The 13,127-nt window shown below is 45.1% G+C and overlaps 1 protein-coding gene across 14 annotated transcripts in view; it reads right to left on the minus strand.

Moving 5' to 3' along the window:
• The window catches only part of WDR20 (WD repeat domain 20), a 73,654-nt gene that overhangs the window by 36,764 nt on the left and 23,763 nt on the right, over nucleotides 1–13,127 (minus strand). Inside the window, exon 2 of one of the 14 annotated variants that reach the window (XM_082737467.1) lies at nucleotides 10,221–10,378. The exons of the other annotated variants lie outside the window; for them this stretch is intronic. Coding sequence (XP_082593593.1) covers nucleotides 10,274–10,378 — 105 coding nt within the window. The 3' untranslated portion in view covers nucleotides 10,221–10,273. Of the gene's footprint in view, nucleotides 1–10,220; nucleotides 10,379–13,127 lie in introns of those variants that run through there. 14 annotated transcript variants of the gene reach the window in all.

Consider the following 13,127-nt stretch of genomic DNA (forward strand, 5'->3'; position numbering starts at 1 on the left):
CATTCATCAAACTACTAAATGTGGTTATTAAAGAGTTGGGGGCAGTATTTAGGTGATCATTTTTTGGCCTACCTTAATTTCTTTCTTTTTTTTTTTTTTTAAAGATTTTATTTATTTGACAGGCAGAGATCACAAGGCAGAGAGAGAGGAGGAATCAGGCTCCCCTCAGAGCAGAGAGCCCGATGCGGGGCTCGATCCCAGGACCCCGAGATCACGACCTGAGCTGAAGGCAGAGGCTTTAACCCACTGAGCCACCCAGGCGCCCCTATTTGTGTAATTTCTTCAAAAGAAAAAAAAAAAAAACACAGGCCAAAAAACCACTAAAACTGTTTTGAAATTATTCTAAGTAGCTTAAAAAGCATATCATGGCCTAGCATAAGGTTACAGAAAAATCTGTGCCTTATAAACAGTAAAATTCACCATAAAAGAAATCTTACTGCTACATTAAGTAAATGCATGAACAGGATGATATATCACCAGGATATATTTGAACTAGCCAAATCATGAGTTTCACGCCAATTAGGACCGCTGGAGTCTGTTATTAATGTTTCTGTGGCACCAGTGATGTCACTCAATGAGATGAGAAAGGACAGGAAAATTCTTTAAAGGAGCCAACCATTCAGAGGACAAATAAGCAGGCCATGGCTGGTTCTGTTGTTCCACTCTTCAAATAGCACTACAGCATTACAAGGGCTCACTGTGTGTTCCTAATTTGCTACAGTGGCAAATAAAGATAATTTGTCCCAGTCCTCTTTGCAAAATCCAGTATCTTCCAAGTTTATCACCTAATTTTTCTTCTAATGTAGATTTCCAAATTGAATCACCATCTTTTTCTCACAAGAACTGAACTTGAGAATTCACAATTCACCATCAATCCCATGCTCTTCTAGAGATTCCAGGAAAACTCAACCCTAAATTATCCTCAATCCCAAAGAAAGAGCTAAAAAAGTAACACGGTGAAATCTGTTTTTCTGAATTCAAAATATTTAGCATTTTAAAATGTTTTTAGCATTTAAAAGGAAAATATTTAATATTTAACATTGTAAAATATTTTAGCATTTAAAAGTTAAAATCTCTGAGGCCTGAATTAAAACTGTTAGGCTCAATAGGGACAGTATTGTATTCATAGTGTCAATGAGGACAGTGCTGTATTTTAAATGTAGGTTAGCAGGCCAACCAACTTGAACTGATTAAGAAGCTCCTAACCCAGGGCTGAAATCGACCCTAACCCAAAAGTTAACACTTGGCAAGGACTGCACTTCTGCTTCACTCCACTTATCATTCATTACCTCACGTAATCAAGTACATTATTAAAAATGTACAACTAGCAGCTTAAAAAGTTAAATATAAAGCTATCCACGAAGAAATGGATTGAAGAAGCAGTATTTCCTAGTGTGAATAATTTTCTAACATCCCTACGTACAACCGTCTCATACAAGGTAGATAACCCAAGTCTCATTCCCTTGGAATTGGAAGACAAACAGAGCTAAAAGTGGAGCTTTTTAAAAAGCCACATTTGCTCTCAAGATGCTGCAACTTAAGACCAAAGATGCAAGGTGCCTAAAATCATACAACCAATTCACACAGGAGCTAAACTTGGAGCTCTGGTCCTATTCCCCAGGAAACTCGGGAAAGCACAGAGTAACCTAACCTAGCCCAAAGCCCTCACTCTGTCTCCCATGCTTCTACCTGTGGCATTCATGCCTGTAAGTAGCTGTCAGAACCCGAAAATCTAGTATTTATTAGAAATGCAAAGACTCTGCAAAACTCATTCAGCTTAGCATAAACCCAGCGACGCTGATTTAGCTGGCACAAAGTTCACAGGTAAGTTCGAACGGCTGTAAGCCTTTTCTTGGCTGAGAAGGGAGTAGCTCGCTCCTTGATTAATTCAGAGTTTTCAGGCTGGCTGTGTCCTGAAAGCCCAGGCCAAAACCCACTCCCACAGCTCGTTCCAAACCTCCTGACTGCTTTCCGGAAAGTCTGCCCTCTGCGGCAGAGCCAAATGCCCACTCACAAAGTGCTGGCTAGCAGAGATGCATGCCAATACAAAAAGGATGGCAGGAAGGGGCAGCACTTTGAAGCGAGGCTGCCCAGATGCTGGAAGCTAAGAAATGCCCGCCAGCGGCTCAACTTGATGATGCGTGAGATCCTGACAAAGGCTGAGCCTCCAAACACCAGCTGGTCCGGTCTCCAGGGTGGAAGGGAAAGATGTCTGCCTCTGCTCCACACTGACTACACTGCCTAAATCTGTGTTTAAAGCTGAAGAGACCCACAACACCGTAACACTTCCCAATGTCGGACTATCTACAGCAGGTCCCAGAACTACACCATTCTCAGAAGTCCTCGGACCTCAAGGCACCTACCCAAAGGTCGGGCAGCGAGAATCCACCGCACACTCAAGGACGCAGGAGGAGGAGGAGCACCGCAAAGCACAGAGAGGAGCCGCGCCCGGCCCCGGGGACCTGGTATTCAAGCCCAGCAGCGGCCAGGCCCCGGCCACACTGCGGGGACACACTTCTCCCTGAGACCCCGGGAAAGGAGCTCAGTTATTTAACATTTTAAAAGGACCAGAATTATTTCTCTGCATGAACTCACACGCCCAGCCCATCCTCCACACAGGTCCTAACCCAAGGTTAGGTTGCTGGTTTTTGGCAAAAACGTTGAGTAGGATAGCATATCAGAAGTGTAAAGTAAAACACTGCAGAGAAAGTCTGGTTGAAAACCTACTTTACACTTCGAGGGGCGTGCAGAGCACAGACTACGGAGCCCTGGGTCGTAGACGGTCCCAGCCGGGTGAGCTTGGACGAGTAACTTGCCTTTCCACACTACTGCTTCCACAAAATAGGAAAGAAAGGACAATGCAGTAGTTCTCCCCGTGTCTGAGCACTAGGAGTGACAGGATTAAGCCGTTAGAGGGCCCGCCACAAGCTACTTAGGTAAGCACACACTATTGTCAGCTATTATCATCCTTAAGTTAAATAACATCAATTTACACTTGCTAAATGCATTCAAACCAGGGTACAACAAGTTAACATGGAAAAAAGCGTGGGATTCCTCAGAGGCATTTTATCTTATTTTAAAGATTTATTTATTTATTTATTTGACAGACAGAGATCACAAGTAGGCAGAGGCAGGCAGAGAGAGAGAAGGAAGCAGGCTCCCTGCTAAGCGGAGAGCCCGATGAGATGCCACACCGCTTGATCCCAGGACCCTGAGATCATGACCTGAGCTGAAGGCAGAGGCTTTAACCCTCTCTCTCTCTGCCTGCCTCCCTGCCTCCCTGTGATCTCTCTCTGTTAAATAAAATCTTTAAAAAAAAAAAAAAATCTTTAAAAAAAAAGAATACAATGAGGGAAATCCAGAAATATGGGTATTACAATCATTCGTTCTGCGACCAGATAACCAGCACACAGTCACAGGTACTCTGAGAGGATTTCCATGAAAGGCGTGTGTGCTGGGAGCCGGACAGCTCCCCTGCGCACTCCCCAGCTGCGGAGTCTCGGCAGGGCCCTCCCTCCTCAGAGCCTCCCCTCTCTTCTCAGTGGGAAACACCACCACCTATTTGACAAAGCAAGTGAGGGTGAGACATGTGCGAAAGCACCTGGTTACATGCCCCACAGAGTAGGTGCTCAATAGACGGCAGCCGTGACGACACAGTACTCAGTGACTGTGACTGTACCCTACACAGCAGGCAGCGCGCGCTCCGGGTGTTCGCTGCAAGGAGAGCCTTGAAGCAGATCCCATAAAGCAGTGGCTCTCAAACTGCAGCACGGCGGAGCGACTCCGGGGCCAACCCCAGCACTCCTGAGTCGGTGCCCCCCCACCCAGTCTGCATCCCCCCAAGCAGAGAAGAGGAGCTGCAGTGGCAGGACCCGGTGGCAGGCCTCGGGTAAGAGAACCACTGCTCACCATGCAGACAGAAGGCAGAGGAGCCTGGCGGTTTTGGTGCCTGTGAGACATGCCTAGGCCATGGTAGAGTCAAACAAAAAGGTAGGAAATGGTCCTTGAAAGAAAATCAAGCCAGAGAAAGACACACAAGAAGTGTGCAGGGACAAGGTGTCAGCTTGGCCAGTGAGTATCTGTGTGGAAGAAACTGAATACAAGAGCTGACAGATTTTTTTTTTTTTTTAAGACTTATATATTTGAGAGACACTGAGAGCACAAGAGGGAGGGGGAGAAAGAGAGAGAATCACAGGCAGCCTCTGCATTGAGCGCGGAGCGCGACACACGGCTCCTCTCAGGACCCTGAGGTCATGACCCGAGCTAAACCAAGAGCCGGACACTTAACCAACGGTACCACCCAGGCACTCCAAGACCAGCCAGATTCTTTTTTTTTTTTTTAAAGATTTTATTTATTTATTTGACAGAGAGATCACAAGTAGGCAGAGAGGCAGGCAGAGAGAGAGGAGGAAGCAGGCTCCCCGGATGCGGGGCTCCACCCCAGGACCCTGGGATCATGACCCAAGCCAAAGGCAGAGGCTTTAACCCACTGAGCCACCCAGGCACCCTGACCGGCCAGATTCTGAAGAAGGCATTCGTGGGCTAACTTTCTTACTAGGCTCTGCTTGGAGTCAGTGGTTTGGGTCAAGTGAGCCGTCACAACTCTTGGCAAAGGTAACCACGTGAAAACGGCACCTGCAAGCAGGGACACGAGATAGCAGGCGGGGCCAGGCTGGATGACGTGGAACTGGGAAGAAGAGAACGGAACGGCAGGCCCATCACCGACTGCAGAGCCGGTGACCCCAGAGCGCGCTTTCTCACGGGCACTGAGCCCTTCAGAACTCTCACTTCACAAGAAGGTGGCCCACAGAAGGGGTCTACTAGGTATAAGAAACAGATGCAAGAATCAAGCCCACCGGAGCCCACTATTTATTTCTCTGTTGTCACCAGGCATTCTGCAAGGGAGCAAAGAGAACTCAAACATGATTCACTCAATGAGAGAGAAAATCTTATACTGCAAAGTTATTAAATGAGCTCCCTAAGCACGGTGCACGTTAATTATCACTGCATATATTATTACTATCTGATCAATTTCTATTTACCAGCTGAAAAGTCTACAAAAACAATGCTGGCTGAATAGCCTATATCCCAGTCACTACTTTTAGGCCAACAGTGTTAAGGTACAGATAGCCATGACTTATAATGGAAAAATACACAAAAGAAATACAGGGCATCATGGCCCACTGGTCTATATCACTCAAAGTTCAGCAGAAAACTGCCGACAGATTATTTTCCATAAAGAACAGAAGAGATCAGGAAATCCTAAGATTGTTCCAGGAAAGAAAGAAACAAACAAAAAAAGGTGGTTGGAACCCCATTCCATATCTTACACCAGAATAAATTTCGGCAATATCAAAGAGACATCAAATGTCAACAAAGAAACCTCAGAGGATCTCTAAAAATAAAATTAGGGGGGGTGAACTGTGACCCAAACCCATAGCCGTAAGATAAAATAAAATTAGGGGGGTTAACCGTGACTCAAACCCATAGTCGTAAGAGAACAGACTAATACATTTGTCTATGAAAACAAAAATAATTCTACCTAAGAAAAACCACCATGAGCAAAATCAGAACACAACTGACAAATGGAACCAAAGGCTTCCACTCCAATCACTAACTATGGGCTAATTTACATAAAAGGACCAAAATCCTAGTTGAAAAATGGATACAGGTCATGGACAACTCACAGAAAAGAAAATGCATACACCTGAAACTATTGTAGCACCATACGTAAACTATACTTCAATTAAAAAAGATACAAGTTAGGGGTGCCTGGGTGGCTCAGTCCGTTACACTGTTATGCGGCTGCCTTTGGCTCCGGTCGGGATCCCAGGGTCCTGGGAGAGAGTCCCACATTGGGCTCCTTGCTCAGCGGGAGGCCTGCTTCTCACCCTTCCTCTGACCCTGCTCATGTGTGCAGTCTCTCTCTCTCTCTTTCCTCCCCGCTCTGTCAAATAAAATCTTTTTTTTTTTTTTAAGATTTTATTTATTTGACAGAGATCACAAGTAGGCAGAGAGGCAGACAGAGAGAGAGAGAGGAGGAAGCAGGCTCCCCACTAAGCAGAGAGCCCAACGCGGGGCTCGATCCCAGGACCCTGGGATCACGACCTGAGCCGAAGGCAGAGGCTTTAACTCACTGAGCCACCCAGGCGCCCCTAAATAAATAAAATTAAAAAAAAAAAAAGATATAAGTTAGGCAAGCAGAAAAAAATACAAATGTCTCAAGTATATGAGATGATGGTTAATTCCCAGTACAAGAAACATAAAACTCAGTGTTATACTTTCTCATCCGTCGGATTGATAAAGATCAAATAATAGTATGTTGTGCCAGAAGTATTAATCCGCGCAACATGTGGAAGCAATGTGATTATGTCTATCAAAATTACAAATGTACATGTCCTTTGACCCAGCAATTCCACTCAGAAATTTACTCCCCAGATGTACCAGCAACACAGCAAAACGATGTTATGTACAAGGTCATTTAAAGCAGTACAGGTTGTAATAGCTAAAGACTGAAAACAACTTCAATGTCCGTCCAAGGGGGAAGTATTGTACGTTCTTACAATGGGGCATTGTGCAGTTATTAACAAAATAAAGATGCTCTTTACACACTGACAAAAAATAATCTTCAAACCAAAACAAGGTGCAGAAACCGTGCAGGTGCTAAAATCTGCATTTTTTTTTTTAAAGGAGAGAGGAATATATCTCTGATTTTTTATACAGAACCATAGGCCAGCTCTGGAAATGTACACAAGAACTTCACACTGGTTACTTCTAAGGAGGGGAAGAGGGTGGCTAAGGGAAGAGGCGAAAAGAGACTTCACTGCAGGCCCTTTGAATTCTGAACCATGCAAATATATTACTTATTCTAAAAATAAAACATGCCTCTGAAACTAATAATATACTATATGTTAATTAATCAAATTTAAATTAAAAAAGGAAACCTCTCCCCCCTCAAAATAAAATAAAATATGCTTGGGGGGCACCTGGCTGGTTCGGTGGGTAGAACATGTGATTCTTGATTTCAGGGTTGTGAGTTCAAGCCCCAAAATGGGCAAGGAGCCTACTTTAAAAATAAAATAATAAAAAAAAATAATAATAAATACGCCTATGAGAAGTTATAACACCTACATCCTAAATAAAGATTTTTCAAACTGAGTGACTTGAAATAACAAATTTCTTTCACTATCAACTCAGTCAAAATGTACTGAGTTCTACCAAATGTGCCAAGCACTGTTTCAGGTACTGGGTTTCAGTAATGAAGATAGTACATCCCTCCTCTTTTGGTTTCAGGCGGCAGATGGTGAGTAAACAAGTAATTAAACGAGTATCAGAGAGTGGTACGGACTGGGAAGAATGATCCAGTCAGGAAAGGGAGTCAGAGACGGAGGGCAGAAGGGTGACTTTGTGCATTTCTGAGTACACTAACAGAAAGCTTCTTTGACAGGGTCGTCTTTGGGCAGAGATGTGAAGAACTGAGGGAGTGGGCTCTGCGGCCGGCCAGGGAAAGGATTCTAGTCAAAGGAAAGTACCAGTGAGGGTCGTGAGGGTCACTGGGCTCCTCTTCACCAAACAGAATGGAGGGAGTAAGGGAGAGTGTGGCGGCAAATCACACCGGGGGGCTGGGAGAAGGCAGGCACCATAGCCGAATAATAAATTGAGATCTTGTTCTAAGTGACATGAGAAAGCATGGAAAAACATGATCTGACCTATCTTGTTTTAAACAGCATGCTGGCTGCCACCAGAAGAGACTGTAAGAGGAAAAGACAGAAGCAGGGAGTCCGCTTGGAAACCACTCTAGCAGTAACCCAAGTGAGGAACGATGCTTCCTTACACTGGGGAGGAACTAGTGGGAGTGGGAAGTGATGATTCGGATATATTTTAAGACAGAGCCAAAAGCCTTTACTGAAGGTGTGGAAGTACACTGGGGGGAAAAAAGTTACTGGTGACTCCAATTTAGCCCAAGCAACTTTCTACAGTGACCTCACAGGTTCATTTAAAAAAAAAGTCACACCTCCATACACAGTTCAAATACTGTAAAATAGGTTATAAACACCATCAACAAAAAGCAACGCTTATCTGCATTACAAATCAGGAAGCTACAGGAGATTTTAAAGTTGAAAAAGAATCCATACCTGGGTTCATTCTCTAAATACTTAATGAGCATCTACCCTGCAGAGACCTAAATTAAGCTTAAAATATGTAACAGAGCACCAAAAAATTGCTGGCAGAAAAAATAACAAAATATTAACAGCTGCCAAATAGGAGATTTTTTCCTTCTCTAAATTTTCTAAATATTCTACCATAAACATACTCTACTTTGAACTGTAGAGGGAAAAAACTTTCCTTTTCAATGCCACCAATGAGACAAATTCCTACATGGCAAACTTATTAGTAATAAAAGAAAAGTTGCGTTATTTTTTAATGTATTTTTAAAATTTTATTTAAGTAGGGCACCTGGGTGGTTCAGTACGTTAAGCCTCTGCCTTCGGCTCGGGTCATGATCTCAGGATTCTGGGATCGAGTCCCGCATCAGGCTCTCTGCTTGGCAAGGAGCCTGCGTCTTCCTCTCTCTCTCTCTGTCTCTCTGCCTACTTATGATCCCTCTCTATCAAATAAAAAAATAAAATAAAATAAAATTTATATAAGTAATCTCCTTAGCCAACATGAGGTTTGAACTCACAAACCCCAAGATCAAGAGTCACATGCTCTACTGACCAAGCCAGCCCAGGTGCCCCTCTGTGAAAACTTTTTTTTTTTTTTAAGATTTATCCATTTCCGAGAGAGCACGCGGGCGTGCACGCGCGCGCGCACACACACACACACACACACACACACACACGTGAGCCAGGGGAGGCAGAGTGTGCTGGAGCAGACCCCCACTGAGTAAGGAGCCCAGCAGGTGGTGGTGACCACAACAGCGACGACCTGGAGCTTGATGCAGGGCTTGCCCTCACAACCCTGAGATCCCAACCTGAGCTGAAATCAAGAGCCAGCCACTTAACCAACTATGCCACCCAGATGTCCCTAAGAAAACTTTTAAGACTGAACAGACGTCGATGGTCTTCCACGCCTCCACTGGCTGCCAGCATAAGGTAAGGCACACGTGGGAGAAGAGGGAAAGAGGAAAGAGTCGGGGAGGGACAGGGCACGCGCAGGAGCTTGTTACTGCAGATGCGTTCTCTCACAAAACAGGAGAAAGATCAGCAACTGATTCATTTAAAAATATTTAACCTGGGGCGCCTGGGTGGCTCAGTGGGTTAAGCCGCTGCCTTCAGCTCAGGTCATGATCTCAGGGTCCTGGGATCGAGTCCCGCATCGGGCTCTCTGCTCAGCAGGGAGCCTGCTTCCTTCTTTCTCTCTGCCTGCCTCTCAGTGTACTTATAATTTCTCTCTGTCAAATAAATTTAAAAAAAATAAAATAAAATAAATAAAAATATTTAACCAAATACCAACCACCACAAGATGACATGCTCACCATACTAATCTTCCCACTATCGATAAACGACAAGCCATTTCCGTATTATCCATTCATTCGCGTATTCACAGTAACCGTAAGGGCACCCAAACCAGCAGCCAGACACGGGGAGCTCAGCAATGAACCGGGTAAAATCGGCCCTCCTGAGCGGAGTCTGGTCAGAGGCGTGCGATGAAGGCGGCAGGGCAGACAGACACAGCGCGGGAAAGCGGCGAGGGAAGGTAAGCCCGGCCAGGTCGCGCAGGGCTGGGTGCCAGGCCGCGGCAGCCGCTTCGCTCTCCACGTTGAAAGCAACTCAGACCGCTGAAAGAGTGGAGGCCGGGGGACCATCAGATTCACTTTTTAAAGACCACAAGTTACAGGGCACAGCAGAGGGCCAGTCAGAGACCTGCCAGTTACCAGGGGATCCCGTGAGGGCAGTGAAGATCTACTTCAGAGATAAAACCAACTGGGATTCCTGGGGGACCCCACTGGCTCAGCCAGAAGAGAATGGGACTCTTGATCTCTGGGGTCATGAGTTCGAGCCCCAAGTTGGATTGTAGAGATTACTAAAAAAAAATAAACTTAAAAAAAAAAAAAAAAATCAACCGAGATCCCTGACAGAGGGAAAGTAGGTAAGGGAGAGACGGAGTGAAAGGAAGTGTCACAATAAAATAAATAGAATAAATAAAAAGAAATCACTTAAAAGAACCAAAAAGACACCCTGAAAACAAAAACTACACATGTAAGTTGAAAATAAGGAATAGCAGGGCGCCTGGGTGGCTCAGTGGGTTAAGCCTCTGCCTTCAGCTCAAGTCATGGTCTCAGGGTCCTGGGATTGAGCCCCAAATCGGGCTCTCTGCTCGGCGGGGAGCCTGCTTCCTCCTCTCTCTCTGCCTGCCTCTCTGCTGCTTGTGATCTCTGTCAAATAAATGAATAAAATCTTAAAAAAAAAAAAAGAAAGAAAGAAAAGAATAGACAGGCACCTGGGTGGCTCAGTGGGTTAAAGCCTCTGCCTTTGGCTTGGATCATGATCTCAGGGTCCTGGGATCGAGCCCATATGGGGCTCTCTGCTCAGCAAGGAGCCTGCTTCCTCCTCTCTCTCTGCCTGCCTCTCTGCCTACTTGTAACCTCTGTCTGCCAAATAAATAAATAAAATCTTAAAAAAAAAAAACAGAAAAGAAAAGAAAAGAAGGAATAGAAAGACATTCCATGCAAATACTAGCAAAAATAAACTGATTTCCCATCCTCAAAACAGAATTTTGAGGAAATTAGACATGATCAAGAGTTTATATGCCAACACAAAAAACAATCTACAAAGATACACAATTCTGAATTTAACACAGAGCAATAAGTGATAGACACTTGCCAGGTTCCGAATGACAGCAAGATACTTGTCACACCTATCAGAAACTGATAACGCAGATGGACAACGTGAACAGCATTAAAACCCCAAACACACACACACACACAGATATGTCATCGCGAGCCTCAAAGAAAATATACAGTGTTTAAAAAACAAAACAAAACACACTCTTGGGGGCTCCTGGGTGGCTCAATGGGTTAAGCCTCTGCCTTCAGCTCAGGTCATGATCCCAGGGTCCTGGGATGGAGCTCCGCATTGGGCTCTCTGCTTAGCGAGGAGCCTGTTTCCCCCTCTCTCTCTACCTACTTGTGATCTTTCTCTCTCTCTGTCAAATAAAATCTTTTTTAAAAAAAACCCCACACACACTTTTTTATTAAAAACCTTTTTTAATTTTATTTATTTATTTGACAGACACAGATCACAGGTAGGCAGAGAGGCAGGCAGAGAGAGGGGACGGGAAGCAGGCTCCCCGCTGAGCAGAGAGCCCGATGTGGGACCCAATCCCAGGAGCCTTTAACCCACTGAGCCACCCAGGTGCCCAAAAAAACTTTTTTTTTTTTTTTTAAGAGAAAGAAAAAGAGCACATGCGCATACATGTGCAGGATTCGAGGGAGGGGCAGAAGGAGAGAATCTTCAAGAAGACTCCCCACTGAGCAGGGAGCCTGATGCAGCTCAGCCCCATGACCCTGAGACAAAACTAAGAGTCAGACGTTTAACTGACCAAGCCGCCAGGCACCCTGAGAATATATTCTTCTAAAAACACACGGAAGAAAAAATTAAAAATTAAAAATTAAAACACACGGAAGATGTTAACTGGATCACAAAGAAAGGTCTTTATCGCATTTCAAATAGCTAATATCAAAAAACATATTCTCTGAACATACAATGAAAATAAGTTGATCAATAACAAAATTAAATACTACAAATGAAAAAAATACCTAGTTAGAAATTCAAGTGTAAAAAGGGAATAAAAGTGGAAATAACAAAATATTTAGATCTTGGTATTACCACATATCTAACATGCAGAAGATTGCTAAAGTAATCCTTAGAAGAAATTCTACAGCTTTGGACACACCATTTAAAAAAAAAAAAAAAAAAAGAAGGGGGGCACCTGGGTGATTTAGTCCATCAAGTGTCTGCTTCTGGCTTAGGTCATGATCCCGGGGTCCTGGGATCGAGCCCCACATTGCACGGGGCGGGGGGGGGGGGGCGGTGGTGTCCCTGCTCAGCGGGAAGACTGCTTCTCCCTCTTCCTCTCCCCCTACGTGTGTTCCCTCTCTCGCTGTGTCTCTGTCAAATAAATAAATAAAATCTTTAAAAAGCGGGGGGACCTGAAAACTTGTGTTGTCAATTCAGAGAGCTAGAAAAACAGTAAACCTAAAAAAAAAAACCCAGAACGGAAACAAAGATTACAACAGACATTAAGCAGAAAACCAACAGTAGCTGATTCTTTGAAACAACATTTTAACTGACGAACTCTTGCAAGTCTGTTCAAGAAACATTTAAAGTAAGAATGAGAAGGTGAAGCCCAGCGGGTGACGGAGCCCAGCAGCTGCCGAGAAGCCCCGAGCAGGCCACAGCTCTGCAGAGCGGGGGAGCCCAGCGCCAGCCTGAGAGCGGGGGAGCCCAGCGCCAGCCTGACGATGCCCACGGCCACCATCACAGACACATGCTCTGGACAGCAAAAGGCAACAGGAGCAGGAAAAAGGCAACAGGCGCTGGCAAAAGTCACCGTCAGGAAGTGAGTTCTGAGGCTGACAGTGACAGAGATGGAGCTTTCTGGAGCACCTGCACTGTATGTTTCAACTGCCCTCCCAACTGGCCTCACGCTTTTCAGGGACTATCCGCTGGATTAATTTACTGCGGTAAAGACCTTGTCCTTGGGGGACGGGGATGGGGGGGGAGGGTGAAAGGCATAAACAGTCTTAGAAAACAGAGTGACTTACAACAGGAGTGAGAAAGGAAAAGGGAACAGAGCCGGCTTCCAGATGAGGTGGGGCAGGAGGAACTGGCAAAGAGGAGCGAGCGCTAAACAGAGAGGGCGGCCCAGAAAGGCCGAAAGTCCGGATCAAAGAGTCACCTCAAAGAGACAATGATCAGCCGTGTCAGGGCTGCTGAACAGCGGGCAAGGAAACCACAGACTGCAAGGTGTCTGTAGATTGGGCAGCAGGAAGCTGAGTACCCAGTATCCTGGAGAAATTAGAAGGGTCGGAGCCAAGGTCACATTGGAGCAGAAGGACAAACTTTTCTATCTGAATTCTCCATTTTGGAGCTGAAGCCGATTCAGCAGCTGCTAAGACCCAG

Source organism: Mustela nivalis (assembly GCF_964662115.1).
Source record: "Mustela nivalis genome assembly, chromosome: 6".
In the NCBI taxonomy this organism is placed as follows: Eukaryota; Metazoa; Chordata; class Mammalia; order Carnivora; family Mustelidae; genus Mustela; species Mustela nivalis.